This window comes from Macrosteles quadrilineatus, unplaced genomic scaffold (assembly GCF_028750875.1).
Source record: "Macrosteles quadrilineatus isolate MER2022 unplaced genomic scaffold, UCM_ALF_1.0 Scaffold_1__1_contigs__length_201487025, whole genome shotgun sequence".
Classification (NCBI taxonomy): Eukaryota; Metazoa; Arthropoda; class Insecta; order Hemiptera; family Cicadellidae; genus Macrosteles; species Macrosteles quadrilineatus.
In genome coordinates, this window is record NW_026542594.1 from 19704382 (window position 1) to 19723932 (window position 19551).

Below are 19551 nucleotides of genomic sequence, written 5' to 3' on the forward strand. Positions count from 1 at the left end.
GGTTTACAAATTCATCCAGCGAGTAAATTACTTTGTTAATTAAATAAGCTTTTAGTTGTCTTTTAAATTAAATTAAATTTTTTTCTTTATTAATATTTTCTGGAATTAATTTTAAAAACTGTTTACCAACATATGTTGGTTTTTTTTAATAGAGCTTCAGTCTGTGCTGATTTTGCCTTATAGAGTTCTATTTTCTAGTGTTATAATGATATGTTGGTTCGTGAGGGGCATCATTAGGAATTTTGTTCTTTGCACACAAAATGATGTCAAGAACATATTGGCCATAAACCGTCAGTATTTTTAACTGTTTGAATTGTTCTCTGGCCGAATCATCTTGATTCAATTTCAGCATTACTCTTATAGACCTCTTTTGGAGTCTTAACATACCATCCGAATTTGCTTTTTTTGTTGCTCCAAATAAACAAATATCAAAAATATGAGAATGTATGTAAGCAAAATAAATATTTTTCAATGTTGTTAAATTACAATAAAAAGACATTTTTGAAAGCGCATGAATTCCAGAGTTCATTTTTGACAAGATCTTGTTTACGTGTTCATTCCAATTAAGGTGTTTATCTATAGCCAGGCCAAGAAAGTTTATTCATGTTGAAGCCTTCCGGAATTGGTAATCAATTATAACAGGTTACGTACCTTGACGTCCACAATTCCTTAGTCGGTATTCGTTGACTATAGTTTCGACTACTGCGTAGTCATTATCAAAACGGAACGTTAAATATTACATTCGTTGAATGTCGTCAAATCTTAATACATCGAACACATAAAACAAACATAACACGAACACGGTAGACATTTAACATAATTGGCCGGCCGGCACACGTCACTGAACTGGTCGACGACGACTGACTATTTACCCCACTCCATTTCGTTTATCAGCTGTGCCTCCAGGACTCGTGTTGCCAACATAATTGTTACCAAAGTGATCTAAGACTGTGTTGAATAGTTTGTTTGAACCATAATTAAGTTTTTCATTGAGCATGTTGTACGGGTCGGATTTAGTGGCTTTGTATATTTCAAACTCTTCAAGGGTGTCTAGCATGAAGCCTTTCTTACAAACATGTAGAATTTCTGCATTATCATTAAAACTACTAACAGTATGGTTTGAATTTAATAAATGTTCAGCGAACTTGGATTTTTGTTCTGTTTGTTTTGGTTTAGGTAAATGTTCAGAAAAGCGTTTCTTAAATGATCTGCCGGTCTGGCCTATGTAATAGTTTGGACAGTCAGAACATTTAATTTTATAAGTACCAGTAGCTAATTCCTTAGGTTTACTGTTGTTTGGCAACCTTTTATTTAGTTTCGCCCCAAGTTTGTTAGACGTTCTATAGGCCAGAGTTAAGCCGTGAGGGTTCAATTCTTTCTTTAGTGTGTATTGTAGGCTATTGCTGTATTCCACAGAGACAAAACGTTTATTAACTGTTGTAGTATTACTAGGAGAGGGTTTTCGGTTTTGCATATAGCCTTACACGTTAAAATTTAACACTCCATGTTGTTAAAAGAATTGTTACAATCCACATTAAATTTCCGATTAAAACAACGAATACCGACTAAGGAATTGTGGACGTCAAGGTACGTAACCTGTTATAATTGATTACCAATTCCGGAAGGCTTCAACATGAATAAATTGAACGCTAGTCAAGCAAAATCTGCCTTTGAATATAAGAACGTTAAATTGAAACTATTGAACACGATTCATAACATAACATTCAATAAGACATGTCTACAACACCAAATCGTCCCCAACTATGTTCAAGTAAAAATTAAAAATAGGAGTTTTGCAGCTAAACGAGCTAAATCCATCGCCGAAACAACGTGGATCAAGCAGGAAATTAAAAGCCTATATGCCAAGAAAGACATGTTAAACAAACTCGTCCTCCAAAAACACTTAAAATTAGCAAATTGTTTACACCCATCAGAAATTGATAAAGTATTCGGAATTGTAGAAAGTCAGATCAACAAGAAGACATTCGCTAAAAAAAAAACCCAAGATAAAAAACTAACCTTACTCCTTAAACAACAGGATCCTACAGAAAACTTTGAAACCACTCATAAATTCTTCCCTAGAATTGTCAACCAAACTGATATTAGTTTTAATCAAGATGAAATTAACTTGCTTAACAAAGGGTCCAAGTACAATCTATCTAAACTTGGTAAAAACAATGTTTTCTCCGAAATTATGAATGCTGAAACCGCTATAAAATGTGTCGTTAACCATGAAGAAAGATCTGTTATTAGACATAATGTAAATAGAAAAATAAAGAGTAATCTTGTACATAAACCTAACTATAAGTTTAGCCATTTGCACAAAAAAGAAAGCAAAATCTTAAATGACATAAATGACAAGCTGTCTAGTAACGACTGCCTTATCACAAAAGCCGACAAAGGTCAGTCCCTAGTGGTTTTAAAATCGACTGATTACAAAGAAAAAGTAAATACTTTTATTTCCGAAAATAATATAGAACAAATCGATACTGACCCAACAATGAAATTTCACAATTTATTAAAAACCAGGCTGAATAAGTGTCAGCATATTTTAACCAAAAATGAGGCAAATTCATTAAAAATGATGAACCCACATGCCCCCTCACTCAAGGGACTCCCAAAAGTTCACAAAGAAGGAATGCCAATTAGACCACTAGTCAATTTTATGCCAGCTCCATCTTATAAATTGGCTAAAAAACTAGATAAATTATTGAGACAGCATTTAGTTGTAAATAATACCCATAGTATTAAAAATAGCATTGAATTTGTAGAAAATACCAAAGAACTCCAAATTGACAACCATATGATGATGGCATCTTTCGACATAGTTAATTTGTTTACTAATGTGCCTGTAAATACAACATTGAATGTAATTAAAGAAAATCTGTCACTGAATCCTAACTTAACATCTGACCAAATTAATGAATTAATCTCTCTACTAGAACTGGTCTTAGAACAGAACTATTTCCATTTTGACGGCAAATACTACAAACAAACTAATGGCCTAGCTATGGGTTCACCTTTGTCAAGCATATTATCAGAGGTTTATCTGAACCACATCGAGAACACCCACATTTTCTCTGATAAGAACAAGTATGCCCCGAAGATAAAAGCCTACTTCCGATATGTTGACGACACTTTTTTAATCTTCGCTGGAAACAAAAGACAGTTGGAACTACTTAAAAATTATTTGAACAACATAACAAAAAACCTCAAATTTACTCTGGAAATTGAAGAAAACAATAGTATTAATTTTTTAGATACAACTATTACCAAAAACTCTGGCAAACTCCACTACAATATTTACATAAAGCCTACAGCAACCGACCATACTATCCACTATACTTCATACCACCCTGAAACCCACAAAATGGCTGCTTATAACAGTATGGTTCATCGTCTACTATCTATGCCACTATCTGACGAGGATTACCAAAAGGAAATAAATATAATCAAATATATCGCCGTCGCAAATGGTTATAGAAGTTCCATCGTTGATAGGATAATTAATAAACAAAACCGAAAACCCTCTCCTAGTAATACTACAACAGTTAATAAACGTTTTGTCTCTGTGGAATACAGCAATAGCCTACAATACACACTAAAGAAAGAATTGAACCCTCACGGCTTAACTCTGGCCTATAGAACGTCTAACAAACTTGGGGCGAAACTAAATAAAAGGTTGCCAAACAACAGTAAACCTAAGGAATTAGCTACTGGTACTTATAAAATTAAATGTTCTGACTGTCCAAACTATTACATAGGCCAGACCGGCAGATCATTTAAGAAACGCTTTTCTGAACATTTACCTAAACCAAAACAAACAGAACAAAAATCCAAGTTCGCTGAACATTTATTAAATTCAAACCATACTGTTAGTAGTTTTAATGATAATGCAGAAATTCTACATGTTTGTAAGAAAGGCTTCATGCTAGACACCCTTGAAGAGTTTGAAATATACAAAGCCACTAAATCCGACCCGTACAACATGCTCAATGAAAAACTTAATTATGGTTCAAACAAACTATTCAACACAGTCTTAGATCACTTTGGTAACAATTATGTTGGCAACACGAGTCCTGGAGGCACAGCTGATAAACGAAATGGAGTGGGGTAAATAGTCAGTCGTCGTCGACCAGTTCAGTGACGTGTGCCGGCCGGCCAATTATGTTAAATGTCTACCGTGTTCGTGTTATGTTTGTTTTATGTGTTCGATGTATTAAGATTTGACGACATTCAACGAATGTAATATTTAACGTTCCGTTTTGATAATGACTACGCAGTAGTCGAAACTATAGTCAACGAATACCGACTAAGGAATTGTGGACGTCAAGGTACGTAACCTGTTACAAGAAAGTTTGTACATTGGATCAATTATGTGGGAATCAAACACAATCATTGGTTCTATTTGACTTCTACTTTGTGGAGTTTTAAATGTAATAAAATTGGTTTTTTCATTATTTAATGTTAAATTTTGATACGCTAAGTAATCTCCAATGTTTCCAAGTTCTATGAAAGTAGCAATTTCCGTTTGTTCTATTTTAGGTGTTGAAATGACTAAATTAGAATCATCAGCATACAGGCATAGATCACTGATAGGCTTACATGAAAGAGCTTTGTCCATGTCCTTAACATAGCACAGGAAAACCAATGGACCAAAAATAGACCCTTGCGAAACGCCATATTTTATTGTCTTTAAATCTGATGCTGTCTTAAGGATTTTATTGTTTTTATGATGTGAGATATCCACATATTGAGTTCTATTTGTTAGATATGAATGAAACCATTGCAATGAATTATTTGACAGCCTACTCCAATAGTTTCTAATTTTTTCAAAAGTAAAGAATGTTTGACACTATCAAAAGCTTTAGATAGGTCCACGACACAGTGGGAGATTTGATTGTATAACATTTTTTTTTAAACACACAGCAAAGCGTACATGACAGCCACAGAGCAGAAATTGGTGTAATTATATGTGTGATATGATATGATATACAAGTTATATAAGTCATGTTTTTTTTCTCTTTTCTAAAAGGTATATTTAGTCAGGTTGGGTAGCAGGAAAATATTTCAGTTCTGGCGGGGAGGCTGCAATTTTAGGTGGTTATATTATACAAGTTTCTGAACCTAAAACTGCCCAGACCCCAATTTTTAAGGACCTCGGTCGACCGTAATGACGTCATCAAGATGGCGGCCGTAAGAAGATGCTGGGTCGCCATGAATTGGCTATAATGACCGAATGCCTGAACCGATTTTTATGAAATTTTGCACACAAGTGCTTGAATACATTATCTCGGCCTAGGTTGTCAATAGTCAAGTTTGATCAAGTCGTTTCAAAATGGCGGCCGTTAAAAGCTAAAATAATAAAAAACTCTTTCAGTGTTTTGTGTTCTCAACTCCCTCCCGAGATCTGCAACAACCTATTCACTTTCCTTGCAATCAAAGGTTGCATTACCGTCTCTGCATTTCATGGAATAGGCAAAATACCCCCACCACAGCAAACCTGCAGATTAAGTGAGTTTCCATTTCCCTGATTTGATTATCAATTAAATCAATTGCCAATAACATTAGGTTTCATGAGTACCTAGGTTTGCTGCTAAAGGGAGATTAATAAAGTGATTTTTTATTAATATATTAATAGCTTAGTTTAAAATAAATAAATTTTCCAAGTTTCATTAAAATGTAATCATAAACAAGCAAACTACAACAGCTTATGTACTCCCCGTAATAATAACATAGGAGTTATTCTAATGGAGAGTACATAAACTGTTATAGTTTGCTTGTTTATGAACCATGTTAATGAAACATGGCAAATTTATTTATTTTAAAATAAGCTATTATATATTAATAAAAACTAACTTTATTAATGTCCCTGTAGCAGCAAACCTAGGTACTCAATGAAACCTAATGTTATTGAAATTGATTTAATTGAAGATCAAATCAGGGAAATGGAAACTCACTTAATCTGCAGGTTTGCTGTGGTGGGGAATAGTCATATGGGGAACTGTTACTATTGTAGTGAAAAAGGCAGAAGTGAATCTGACGGACGCAACAGTACACGGGGGATGAACTTAGTATCCATGCATCAGCTGATGTTCCTGTTAATACTTCACAATCTACGTAGTGTCTGTGATTCACTCTTACTCTCATCCTCATTCCGTGATGAGTTCTTCTTTGGTGCTTAAGTTTCTTAACAGTATCACCACAGCATTATTTTTTTAAACTAATTTGTGTGGTGGAAGCCCCGAAACGATTAAGTTATTAAAAATTCAGTTTGGTACTGGTTCTAAACGCTATCAACATCAGTGACAATACTGTTATATACTTTGGAGCTACCAGGCTTTGACCAATTATTTCACTGTTGATCGTCGGACAGTCCTCATTTGTTTGGTTGCTAGAATGGGTTTATTTGCTATATCTGAGGATGGCAATATATCGTTAATGTCACCACATGTTTCCTGAATTACTGGCCCACTTCCAATTATTCGATCTGGCAACTGAATAATATGTGGAACAAAATCATTGTGAATATTTAAAGACTCACCACCTGTTGTAATATTTAATACTGTGCATTTCCTTCTTTAGTTTATGTTTAAATTGTTAAATCATATGTTATTTATGTTTTTGTTAAATGACTGTTTGTACACAATTCCTTACATGTTCAAAGTAGTGTCAATCTTTAGTATTTTAAAGCCTTGTTCTATTAAGGTAATTACTTTAATTTCTATTACAATTTAATTTACTAAAACTGAGAAGAATGGATCGTCTTCTATGTCCAAATGTACTAGAGTTGGAACCAGAATCAAACAATTCATCTACAGTTTGGAATCACTGGCAACACAGATTCCAAAATTTTATTAGAAGTACAAATGCTAATGAGGAAGAGAAATTTCGTCTTCTAATCAATTACATATCACCTACCATATATGAATACGTAAGTCAATGCCATTCTCACAATGAAGCTCTAACTGTCCTCAAAAATGTATTTGTTAAACCTGTAAACGAGGTTTTTGCTAGACATAAACTCTTTACTCGCCGTCAAGAAACAAATGAGACTGTTGACCGGTATTTAGAATCATTAAGACTACTTAGTCGCGACTGCCAATTCAAAGCAGTTACAATTCAAAGCAGTTAGATTGCGGAAAGCAATCGTGATGACTGTATTTGTGATTCAATTATTAGAGGTCTTCTAAGTCCTGTTATACGACAACGCCTACTCGAAAATGAAAATTTGACTTTGGCGGATGCTCATGCTCAAGCTCGTGCTTTGGAGATGGCTCAACTACATTCCTTGCAGTATAACACTCCTTGTGCAACAATAAATGCTGTTTCAAATGACTTATTGACTAAGGACTCTGCTACTGATAAAACCACTAGTGTTAATCAAGACCCTGCTGTAGGAGCTGTGCGTTCCAAATGCTACTTTTGTGGTGGATTTAGACATCCTCGCATAAACTGTCCAGCAAAAGACCAAACTTGTAATAGTTGTGGAAAGACAGGCCATTTTCAGAAAGTTTGCCGGTCACAATCAAAGAAAACTACTTCTGCTATTCAAAATTCTGTGTGTGAAATTTCTTGTTCTATCTCACACCAGTCCAAAGTTAAAACCATTGTCACTATTAACGGTTTCAAGGTTAACGGTATGCCTGATTCTGGAAGTGACTTAAGCTTGATTGATCACAAAGTAGCTCGTCAGCTAAATTTGAAAATTCACAAGATGAATGAAGAGGTGGGATTAGCATCCAATAATCATAAAGTAAAAATCACTGGCAATTGCAACGTAACTCTTGATATGCTTGGTCATAAATACCCCCATACCAAACTTTCTGTCATGTCTAACCTCTGTTCAGAGATAATTGTAGGACGAGATTTACTGCAACTTCATTCATCAGTTCACTTTGAGTTTGGAGGGGATAAGGATCCTCTAGTTGTAAGCGCTCTTACTGCTGCAAATGTTGAACCTGCTAATCTATTTACCAACCTGACTTCTGATTGTAAACCTATAGCTATCAAATCCATTCGCCATTCACTTAACGATTCTCAGTTCATTGAAGCAGAAGTGAATAAGCTGTTAAATGATGGAATCATTGAAAAGAGCAATTCACCATGGCGTGCCCAAGTGCTCGTTACTTCTTCACAAAATCACAAGAAAAGGATGGTCATAGATTATTCTAGAACAATAAACCGCTTCACAGAATTGGATGCCTACCCAATCCCTTCCATTAATGAAATAATGTCTGAAGTTGCTCGTTACAAAGTCTTTAGTACGATAGATTTGAGAAGTGCCTATCATCAAGTCCCTATTCCTGCAAAAGACCGACTATACACTGATTTTGAGGCTGCTGGGGAACTCTACCAGTTTACTAGAATCCCTTTTGGTACAACTAACGGTGTTGCTGCTTTTCAAAGAACCTTGGATCACACTATAAGAAAAGAAAAATTGAAAGATACATTTGCTTACCTAGACGACATAACAATTTGTGGTCGCACTCAAACTGAACATGATGAAAACCTAAAAAATTTTTTGCAAACAGCTTCTAAATACAACTTAACTATGAACCATGAGGAAAGCTCATTTTCTCTACGCAATATCACCCTACTAGGTCACTCCATCAGTAATGGTGTTATTAGACCTGATCCGAAGAGATTTCAGTCACTTTTAGAGTTTCCCCCACCCACTGATACTGCTTCTTTAAAGAGAGCCTTAGGCATGTTCTCTCACTACTCCAAGTTCATACCCTGCTTTTCCGAAAAGATTAAGCTCCTAAAACCAGGTTCTTTTCCGTTATCTGAAGAAGCACTTTCATCGTTCCAGAATCTCAAACATGATATAGAGAAAGCGTCTCTGGACTGTATTGATAATGAAGTTCCATTTTGCGTGGAGACAGATGCCTCAGATACTACAATAGCCGCCACTCTTAGTCAACAAAATCGACCGGTAGCATTCTTCTCCCGATCTCTGTCAGACTCAGAGAAACGCCATTCCTCTGTCGAAAAGGAGGCTTATGCCATGTTGAGGCTGTGAGACATTGGAAACACTTCTTGTTAGGCAGACACTTTCGACTCATCACTGATCAACGATCTGTTGCATTCATGTTTGATTTAAAACATGGGAGCAAGATCAAGAATGAGAAGATTACAAGGTGGAGACTAGATCTATCGTGCTATTCATATGACATAGTGTATCGTCCGGGAAAAGACAATCATGCAGCTGATGCTCTATCTAGAGTCAGTTCTGTATCTTCTACTGTAACTTCCACTGATGCAAAACTTATCTCTCTCCATAAGTTACTATGTCACCCTGGAGTTTCAAGACTTAGCCACTGGATACGTACCAAGAATCTTCCTTACTCCGTAGAAGATGTGTGTCGAATAACATCTGCATGTCGTACCTGTGCTGAAGTAAAGCCAAACTTCCATAAACACCATGGCACTCTCATCAAAGCCTCAGCCCCTTTTGAGCAGCTTAATATTGATTTTAAGGGACCACTTCCATCTCGTTCTCAAAATAAGTATATGCTGACTGTGATAGATGAGTATTCACGTTTCCCGTTTGTTTTTCCTTGTCGTGATACTTCATCATCTTCAGTTATTTCATGTCTTCAACAACTGTTTGGTGTTTTCGGTGCTCCATCGTTCATTCATTCTGATAGAGGCTCAGGATTCATGTCACAAGAATTGAAAACGTGGCTCATGACCTTGGGCCTTGCAACCAGCAGGACGACCCCATACAATCCTAGAGGAAATGGACAAGTTGAACGCTATAATGGTACTATTTGGAAAACTGTTCAACTAGCTCTCAAAGATCTTGGTTTACCCATTACTCGATGGGAAGAAGTCTTAACGAATGCTCTACACTCTATTCGTTCACTGTTGTGTACGGCTACAAATACCACCCCTCACGAAAGAATGTTTGGTTTTTCAAGACGTTCTGCTAATGGCCTATCAACTCCATCTTGGCTTTTAACACCAGGCACCGTTCTTCTACGTAAATTCAACCGGTCTTCAAAATTTGACCCTTTAGTAGAAGAAGTGACACTCTTAGAAGGAAATCCCGAATACGCCCATATCAGATATCCAGATGGAAGAGAAACTACTGTTTCAACACGCCATTTAGCTCCTTTCGGCGAGGTCAATGAAGCTCATGAAAAAGACATTGAAATTAAGATCTACTAGATGTGGACAAGATTGACGAAACTACTACTGATGCTCCTATTTCACAAGATTCTGGCCCTACTGTCCAACTATCCGAATCCAATAGTAGAGACAATAGTTTAAAAAATAACGAGCCCATTAGAAGAAGCAATAGACCTCGGAAGCTTCCTGTCTGTTTGAAGGACTACTTTCATTCCTAAGGAAGGAAGAATTTTGTAATATTTAATACTGTGCCTTTCCTTCTTTAGTTTATGTTTAAATTGTTAAATCATATGTTATTTATGTTTTTGTTAAATGACTGTTTGTACACAATTCCTAACATGTTCAAAGTAGTGTCAATCTTTAGTAAATTAAAGCCTTGTTCTATTAAGGTAATTACTTTCATTTCTATTACACCACCAAACTTCTGGAGGAAATTAACAAAGTCCACTTCAACATGTAAAGCACACATAATTTGAATTTATTTATGCTTGACCACTGTGTGATTTATTTTACAGAGTTTTCTACATTAGTGGTCCGCTATGAATGTGGAAGAATTGGCAGGGTTTGTCGAAAGACAGCGCAAGTAAAATTGTTTTCCACCCAAAAAGTTTATCTTTGTCTCCCTCCTCCGCGATATCTATTAGAAGGCCATCTGTTATGTTTAATGTTAAAACAGGGTACAATGAAATCTCATCAATATTGACCAATGAAGCTTTAGACAACTCTCTTGCTTATTTACTATTTGGTTTTATAGATGAAACTGAAGTTTCCGTTAAGGAAATAGGCAGTTTAAAAAGGTTGTGAATAGTTCTTCCACCTTCAAAACCATATCGACAAAACCATATCGGTAGCTAATTTTTGGAAAAGGGAAGTCTGATTTCCAGACACGGAAAGTAAATAAGTATCCACTATGGAGCCAACATCATCCACTTCATCTGGATCATCTGGGTTTCCTTATCTTCCTCTAACATCTTTCGTACTCGTTCATCAAAATCTGGATCATCCACTGTCCATGATGTGCTACAAGATTTACTTGTACAGTAGACTCCCTCTTATCCAGACTCCCCGGGACCGAGGCCAGTCCGGATAACTGGTTTTCCGGTTAAACCGACATCCCAAAAAACTTGTTATGTAACCCAAATATTTGACTTAAATTTAGGAGAGCATTGTATTTAGACACGTGATCACTGGTCTCAAATCTTTCCCACGAGAAAAGTCGTTTCAGTACCGCCCACTTCCTGCCGATCTAGTCCAGTTAAACCGATGTGCTGATAAAAATTGTCTGGTTAAAGAGATGTCATTCCCGCCGAGTGTTGTCCGCTTAAACCAATGCCAGGTTAAAAGATGCCCGGATAAGAGGGAGTCTACTGTAGTAGGTCCATTGGGTTGGACAATTTTCAAGCAAACACAGGGTGAACAACCAACATAAAAGTTATTTTATAATGATTTTTGTGTGATAAAAAATCAATAGCTCCGGTGTTGTTTATAGGCTTTAATTTGAGCTATTGATTGTTTGAATCGGTTAAGTTCAAGATACTGTATTACTCAATCAATAATCATAAATTTGATTATATCTCGGATATGATATTTATTTTAACGCTGCGGAGCAGCATGGGTCATCTAGTTATATTTATTAAATAAAAAACATAAACATTACTGTAAACAGTCCTACTTTGTCAGGTCTCTTTGTGTATCACAGCTTTTTGTTGCCGCTTAGTTTAAATTAGCTGTTGTCATAAATGCAAACAAATTAATATATAGCTGCACCCTGTTGGTAAAGCTTTTAACTTTGTAATGCTACTAAATATCATAGAGCCAAATGGTTTGGTTGAGACAACTGGAAAAATCCTTTAATTCCTTTTAAATATGAATAGTTGTAAGAATAACATGGAAACTTTGAACCCTTGTGGGGCATCGCCCTATAGAATCTATATATTAATTTGAAACTGTTTTTCTTTGTGACAGCTATTTTGAGAGAACGGCTGGGCGTAGAAACTCAGTAGAGGTGTCTAAAGAAAGGTCCTGGTCTGTAGATGAGCCATCAAAAGAGAAACATGGAGAATTCCCTCGGGGCTCTGCCCCAGTGGCCTTTAAATTCCCACTTATAGTTATTCTTATGGAGGAAAACGAGGTTTTTGTCACAGCTAATTTGAGAGAACGGCTGGGCGTAGAAACTTGGTAGGGGTGTCTAAAGAAAGGTATTGGTCTGTAGGTGAGCCCTCAAAAGAGAAACAATGTAAATTTCCTTGGGGCTCTGCCCCAGAGGCCTTTAAAGTTCACTCTGCAATTTTGTTTACATTTCGACCATATGGATAATTTTACACTACTTTTAATGAGCCAGCTGTTAATATTAAAATTGTATTCAAAGGTTTACTGAAACTGTCAAAATTAAATGTTTACATTATTATTTATGATTTTAAATGGATTCTCCACTGCATGGCAAGTTTTTTATAGTTTCAACAAAATGATGAATTTATGATACGTTTGAAATGTTTTGTTCAAAAATCTATGCTTTATCTTTATTGCTCTTAGAAAATTTTAAATTATGAAATAAGTGTGACTTATCAATTTCAAAGGAACATATAACTATTCCTTATCGGGTTAGCTTATACATATTGTAAGGTTGGCACTTGCCTTTTTTCCTACTTTCAATCACCATTTATTTTTAAATTCAAGAAAGAACACCTGAGATTCATTTATTGGTATAACAGTTTTTGATAATCGGGTTGAAAATTGTGTCATAGATGAGTACGTTGAGGATGGGAGCTGTGTTCAAGTTTTGGAATAGACTAACTACGGAGTCTATGGTTTTGGTAAAGTAGGTGAACTAATGTCAATTCAGGTATTAAAAAAAAAAATGTGTACACAGTTTTTGCTTTGATGTACACATGTAGCTAGGTTACAATCTGAATGATTTTCCTAAAGCAGATGGAATTAGTGGTTAGTAATAAATATTGACTCTTTCCGTAACATGATAGACTAATTATATGAACTCATTCTCCCATATAGTGAAAGTGGCTTTGGTATGAAACAAACTCATGAACAAACAATTATAAGACTCCTAAAAAACCTTTTGGGCAACCTAAAGCCGATAAAAAGAAAGGTAGGAAATATTGTGTTAAACGAATTCATTAATCACGTTTTTTAGGGAACACAATCGTCATAGGCCTACTTATTATTGCTTATCCTCCCTTCATATAACTAAGATTTTAATGACTTCACTCTATCCAACGCAGTTAGCTGAATTTACATAAAACCTCAAGATTTACCGTCGATTTCGACGGGGTTCCACTAGTGTTCACAACTTTAATATGCCTATGTGTTTCTCAAGACTGTCAAGTACCTCTCTGCAAAATGTCAGCTCAATCAGTTCAGTGGTTTTCACGTAATGGAACTTCAGAGTTATATTTCAACATCTCATACTTTTACATTTATAATATTAAGTAGGATAGATAGGGTGTATACCCTTGACTCTAATAAACTATTGTATGACTATACTGTATTGTCACATTCCTAATAGAATAAGTGGTACAGTTTAGTTTTGTTTCTACATTAAATGGAGTGTTTGTATGTGTTCAATTTTAAAACTGTATTTAAGGAACCACATTATTCTCTTTTACTCCCCGAACCTTTTACGAAGCACAGGTAATTTAATTCATTTTTTTCATGATGGATAGCCTCTGGATTAAAATTAGCAGAATATGGTTTATTTTACCTTGCCTAAAATGATCCTGTTTAGTCATTTTTTTTTTCATAATAATCTCTAGAGATAGTATAACAATGAACATAAAATCTCAATCTGCTAGAGAAGTTTTAGTATTAAACTGCATATAGGAAAGCAAACTGCATAATGTGAGTGGAATGTGAAATTGCCATCGTCAGGTGAAATTACTCCCATGGAGTACATTTTGCCGTTGACCTGATTTTGGATGAATCATTTCATTAAGTTCTATTTGAGAACTTCATCTCCACTGCTGGTTTTACGACCGATTTATGTCATTGTCCTACATGAAGTCAGGCCCGTTCACTTTATGTTTCACTTATATAAATTAGTTAATCATTTTGAATTTCCAGTGTAACGTGTGTTTAATAGCTTTATTTTTTTTCACCACACTATGATGTTTTTGGGTGTATTACATACGTTAATTGGTGGCTGAAAGTTACGTTTTGCTGGCCATGCCAGCTGTCATCGTTATTTGGGGACCGAGCAGGTTTTTACAGGCCGGGGCCGCAAAATCAGCTGTCCGCTTACTTACTTAGAACATGAATGCATTTTAAATACACAATCAAAATCCATAGCATTGCAATAGAATTGTCTTATTGTCACCGTTGCCTAGCAACTATTTATTTTATTTTTGCTGATTCCTCAAAATATTTCTTCACATAACCTTAAAGTTGTAGTTGTGTTGACTATCAGTGTGCATTATTATAGTGGTGAATAGTGGTAATAGGGTATAGTGTGGTGAAAAATAGCGTTCGTACCATGGACCAAAATGGTTTTGCAGCTCTCGATCGATTTAAGTTCTCGACTTCGTCTCGAACTTAAAAACTATCTCAAGCCGGCAAAACCTCATTTTCGGCCCTAGGTACGAAATATACTATTACAAAACTCAATTAGACTCATGGTACTTATATTTTAGAAAGTGTTTCAATACTGTTTTTAGTGATTGATGGGACTTACATTGATTGATTGCTTATTTGATAAAAGTCATACTGTAGCATGTACTTTCTAACTGTAACATCTTAACTATAAAATTCTTTAAACAAATCTTTAAACTTGTTGGGTTTTGGGTCTGATTTTAATAATTTTTTCATCTTATGTGTCACAAATAAAGTTGAATTTTACTTTAACCTTGTCTGTATTTAGAAATCGTCTTGTATATTTGATAAACTTGTCAAACATTTTCTAGACTTTTTGTTCCATTGTAAAGTCTGAAACCAGTTTTGATGTGTTTTATGTTCAATCAATGTTTGAGTGTGCTCATGTTAGTAACATGTTTTTAAAATTTTTTCTAGGGGTTTTTTACACTGAATTCCTCAGTCTTTTTTACAATACCATATATATTTATAAATAGATCATTTTATTTGCTTAAGTTAGTGAAAACCAGAATTAATAAATAGTAAACGGATTACCATTCTACATTCATTGAATAGAAATATACTCCAAATTGTATTTAGTTGACCCAAAAGGATAACTTATCTATGAGAGAGTCGGTAAAATATATGCCAAAAATATTTTATTTAATTTTCTGATTTTTTTTTTCAGAAAAAATCGCGGGAGGAAAGCAAAGGGGCTGGCAGCGGAGTAGAAATCTTGGTGAATGAGCCATACAACGACGGCCCTGGCGGAGAGGGGCAGTACACTCGTAAGATCTACCATGTAGGAAGTCATCTACCAGGTTAGTTGTCTGCACTGCAGCAATGTTGAGCCACCCATGTAGCAACTCTGTATCTATACAGATATTGATTCATCTTTGAAAGCTAAGTACCTGGCATAATGTGGGCAGGATGGATGCCTTGTTTCAGAAATGCTGGGTTATCAGGAAAAAGGGCCAAACATAAAACCGAGACATAGATATTTTCCTTTATTCTCATATATAAATATTACTCTTACAACACGATAACATTTAAATAAATAAATTTAACTTGTTAAAGAAAATTTGTCACTTACCTTAAAATTATATACAGTATATATGTCAGTTTTTGGTCAGGCCATCATGACTCACGTCATGCAATGTCACTTAAATGTTTGCTATTGTCCCTCTCATTGTTCTGAGGTAAGTGAAGCCTTTTATAACTGGAAACAACGAGGCAAGTCAGTGGTTGAGGAAAAAGGAATTTCTAAATAAAATAAAAACACTCATTTATCAGTTTACATACAAATAATGCCAATATCACAATACCTAGTAGTAATGTGTATATATATATATATATATACTAGCAGAGTACCCGTACTTCGTACGGGGTTGTCATATAAGTATAAAGTGCTATAATTTACATGGTATGCTATAATATAGAACACTAGGTAAAACCCGTCGAAATCGACGGTTACTTTCAAGGCTTACGCTAATTCATCTAACTGCGATAAATTGAGTTAAATTATACATATTTTGAGCATTTAGCATTGTTTAAAGATTAATAAGCGTAAAAACAATAATGATGTTAATTGGGTTAGTTAATAAAACCAAATATGGTTGATCATTCAATGAATAAAATATTTCCCATACGTATTTCCAATATGAACGTCATCGGAGATAGTATATATCTGATATCTCTTCCTTTGGAAGAACCTTTAAATAGTATTAAAATCGTATTGGTGGATCTTTTGAAGTTAAACACTTTAGTGATTTCACCAGTGTAATGCAGATTAATCTATGATTTTAATTGAAAAAAATAATATATGTTTGTTAGGAAGACACGTTCTAACTTCAAAGGGAGGTATATACGTTACAGTGTAAGTTTGATTTTTCCTTCGTCACGTCGCGTCAGTTCATATCGTACTTCTGTGCAATGAATATTTGCCAATGAATATGAATGCTCTAGCACAGTTTTGAGAAATTGGTTGTGGGGTTACTGGTAAAGCTGGAATTCCTAGACATGGGGGATGTCAGTTAGTTGTCTCAGCCTTATCAATTACATAAAGTTGTCAATATAATCTCTCTACGGAATGTTAGGTGTGGTGGAATGTACTTGAAGTAAAGTTGGCTTTTATTCTTGAACTGTTAGGGGCCTTTTGGTTCATATGGTCGTGCAGCTTCATTGGCAACAAATAATGCAAATTACATAGCAATGGGACATTTCCAAAAAGCAAAAATACTGTAAATTGGCTGTTATGTATACATTGACGTTTACATATTGTTAATCAACGTATCTTATAAAGGATGATGTGATCTAGTTTAAAAGGAATATGACCTTTCTGTCATGACAGTAGCTGCTTAAATAGTATTTACTCATTGGGCCATTTTTACAGCCAAAATGTAGTGTTATTTTCAATAATGACCAACCCAGTGGACCACGGTCCGTAATATAGGCCACTGTAAATAATTTGTCAAGATAGGTACTATTTTAGGCAAGGTATCTGTGTTTGGATGTTATTAGGCACGGTAAGAGCACAATAAAATTATTCTGCAGATGAATTTTCTGTTGGAGAGATATAAGCCGAATTATAAATGTCACAATGCGAGTTTGAGCATTTTGTATCTACAGACTGTCCCAAAAGTCCCGGACCGGTTTAATATTTCCTAAACGACAACAGATAAATCAATAAAATTTTGCACATTAACACCACACTAAAAAATCTACTTTTTTAAGGAACTATCAGTTTTCTGTCATATCATGGGGACGTCCCACAAGGAGTCAGAAGGAAATCTTAAATAGGAGCATAGGTCAATATGCACATCAGTTTAAAGGGCTTAGCTAGCAGAGTTCAATGCCGGAAACCGCGCCTCGAAAGGATCACCCGTTACAAAATGGCGGCCGTTCAAAGATTTCTTGAACCTGCCATTTTGAATCTTTGAACGACTGCCATTTTTTACTCAGGCGTTCTTTTGAGCTTGAATTTACGGCATTGTAATCTACTAGTGAAGACCTTTAATTTGATGTGCATATCGACATATGCTTACGCTAACAAAAATGTTCTGACTCCTAGGGCTCTGCCCCCAAATGCAAATTAAATGAATCTTTGAACCACTGTTACTCTTGACTTGGTTGTCCGTTTGAGTTTAAATTTGCAGCATTATATTCTGCTAGTAAAGACCTTTAATCTGATGTACATGTCAACCTATGCTTCTATTTAAGATTTCCTTCTGACTCCTTGCGGGACGTCCCCATGATGTGACAGAAAATTTATATTTCCATAAAAAAGTAGATTTTTAGGTGTGATGTTGATGTACCAAATCTTGTTGATTTATCTGTTGTCGTTTAGAAAATATTAAACCGGTCCGGGACTTTTGGGACAGTCTGTATATGGGTAAGTTAAATACATTTTTTTAGACTGCTGCTCAGGGTACTTTAAAAATATATATTTTAGAGACAAATTAAATGGTTTTTGTTGCTGAGTAGCGCTAGTAAACATGCACAACCCTTTTCGTTAGTCTAATAACATTCAAAGGCTCTCTAAGAGTTCAAGTTCTTATTTGTATACATTTCTATATTATGTTTTCACTAAGCTGAATGAATACATCAAAGTAACCTCTCTGAAAAGTGAGCAGTATATTGCAGTATTCCAGCTTAATGACTTTCTAAATCCTACACATATTTCTACATAAATATTGTAAAATGTTTTATCCAGTTGCTGTAAACTACTATTAATTTAACAAAATATGGACACGGCTCAAATTGGCACCGTGCCCTTCTGCACTGGTATTATTTTGTATTGTATTACACAATCGAAGATTTTTCCATTGATTAAAAACATGTATGACAATAATCTCATGAACCTACAATGATCTGTCTCGAGTAATATGATAGAACTAGGGGAAACCCGTCGAAATTGACGGTTACTTTCAAGGCTTACGTTAATTCATCTAACTGCGATGAATTGGGTGAAATATACATATTTTGAGCATTTAACATTGTTCAAAGAGTAAGTGTAAAAACAATAACAATATTGCGTTAGTTGCCAAATTTGGTTGTTCATTCAATGATTAAAATATTTTCTATCCTGTACGTCATCGGAGTTATTATTAGTATGTTATATGGTATCTCTTCCTTTGGTAGAACCTTTAAATAGTATTTAAATCGTATTGGTGGATCTTTTGTAGCTAAACACTTCCGTGATTTCATCAGTGTTTGAGAAAAAATATAGGTATGTTTGTTGGGAAGACACGTTCTAACTTCAAAGGGAGGTATATCCGTTACAGTGTAAGTTTGATTTTCCTTCGTCACGTCGCGTCAGTTCATATCGTACTTCTGTGCCAATGAATGAACCCTCTAGCATAGTTTTGAGAAATTGACTGTGGGGTTACTGATAAAGCTGGAATTCCTTGACATGGGGGATGTCAGTTAGTTGTCTCGGGCCCTCGGCCTTATCAATAACATAAAGTTTTCAATATAATCTCTCTACGGAATGTTAGGTGTAGTGGAATACATGAAGTAAAGTTGGCTTTTATTCTTGAACTGTTAGGGGCCTCCTAGTTCATATGATCTTGGCGGCTTCATTGGCAATAAATAATGCAAATGACATAGCAATTGAACATTTCCAAAAAGCAAAAATACTGTAAAATGGCTGTTACGTATATATTGACGTTTACATATTGTTAATCAACGTATATGATAAATACTTTAATCCCTTAATACGTTTTTTTTATGGCGACCATTCATAGTAGGTAAGCCAAGTATGAATGGAGATGAGTGTAGAAAGAGTGGCGCGATCTTGAAGTCTTGTTAGTTACTAAGGCCGACATTCCTTAGATA

General features: G+C 35.2%; 1 protein-coding gene across 10 annotated transcripts in view; it reads left to right on the top strand.

Moving 5' to 3' along the window:
* Window positions 1-19551, top strand: part of LOC129004706 (protein retinal degeneration B) — a 265785-nt gene that overhangs the window by 122262 nt on the left and 123972 nt on the right. For all 10 annotated transcript variants that reach the window (XM_054433336.1, XM_054433276.1, XM_054433310.1 and 7 more), the window contains exon 4: window positions 15404-15536. In XM_054433336.1, coding sequence (XP_054289311.1) covers window positions 15404-15536 — 133 coding nt within the window. The remainder of the gene's footprint in view (window positions 1-15403; window positions 15537-19551) is intronic.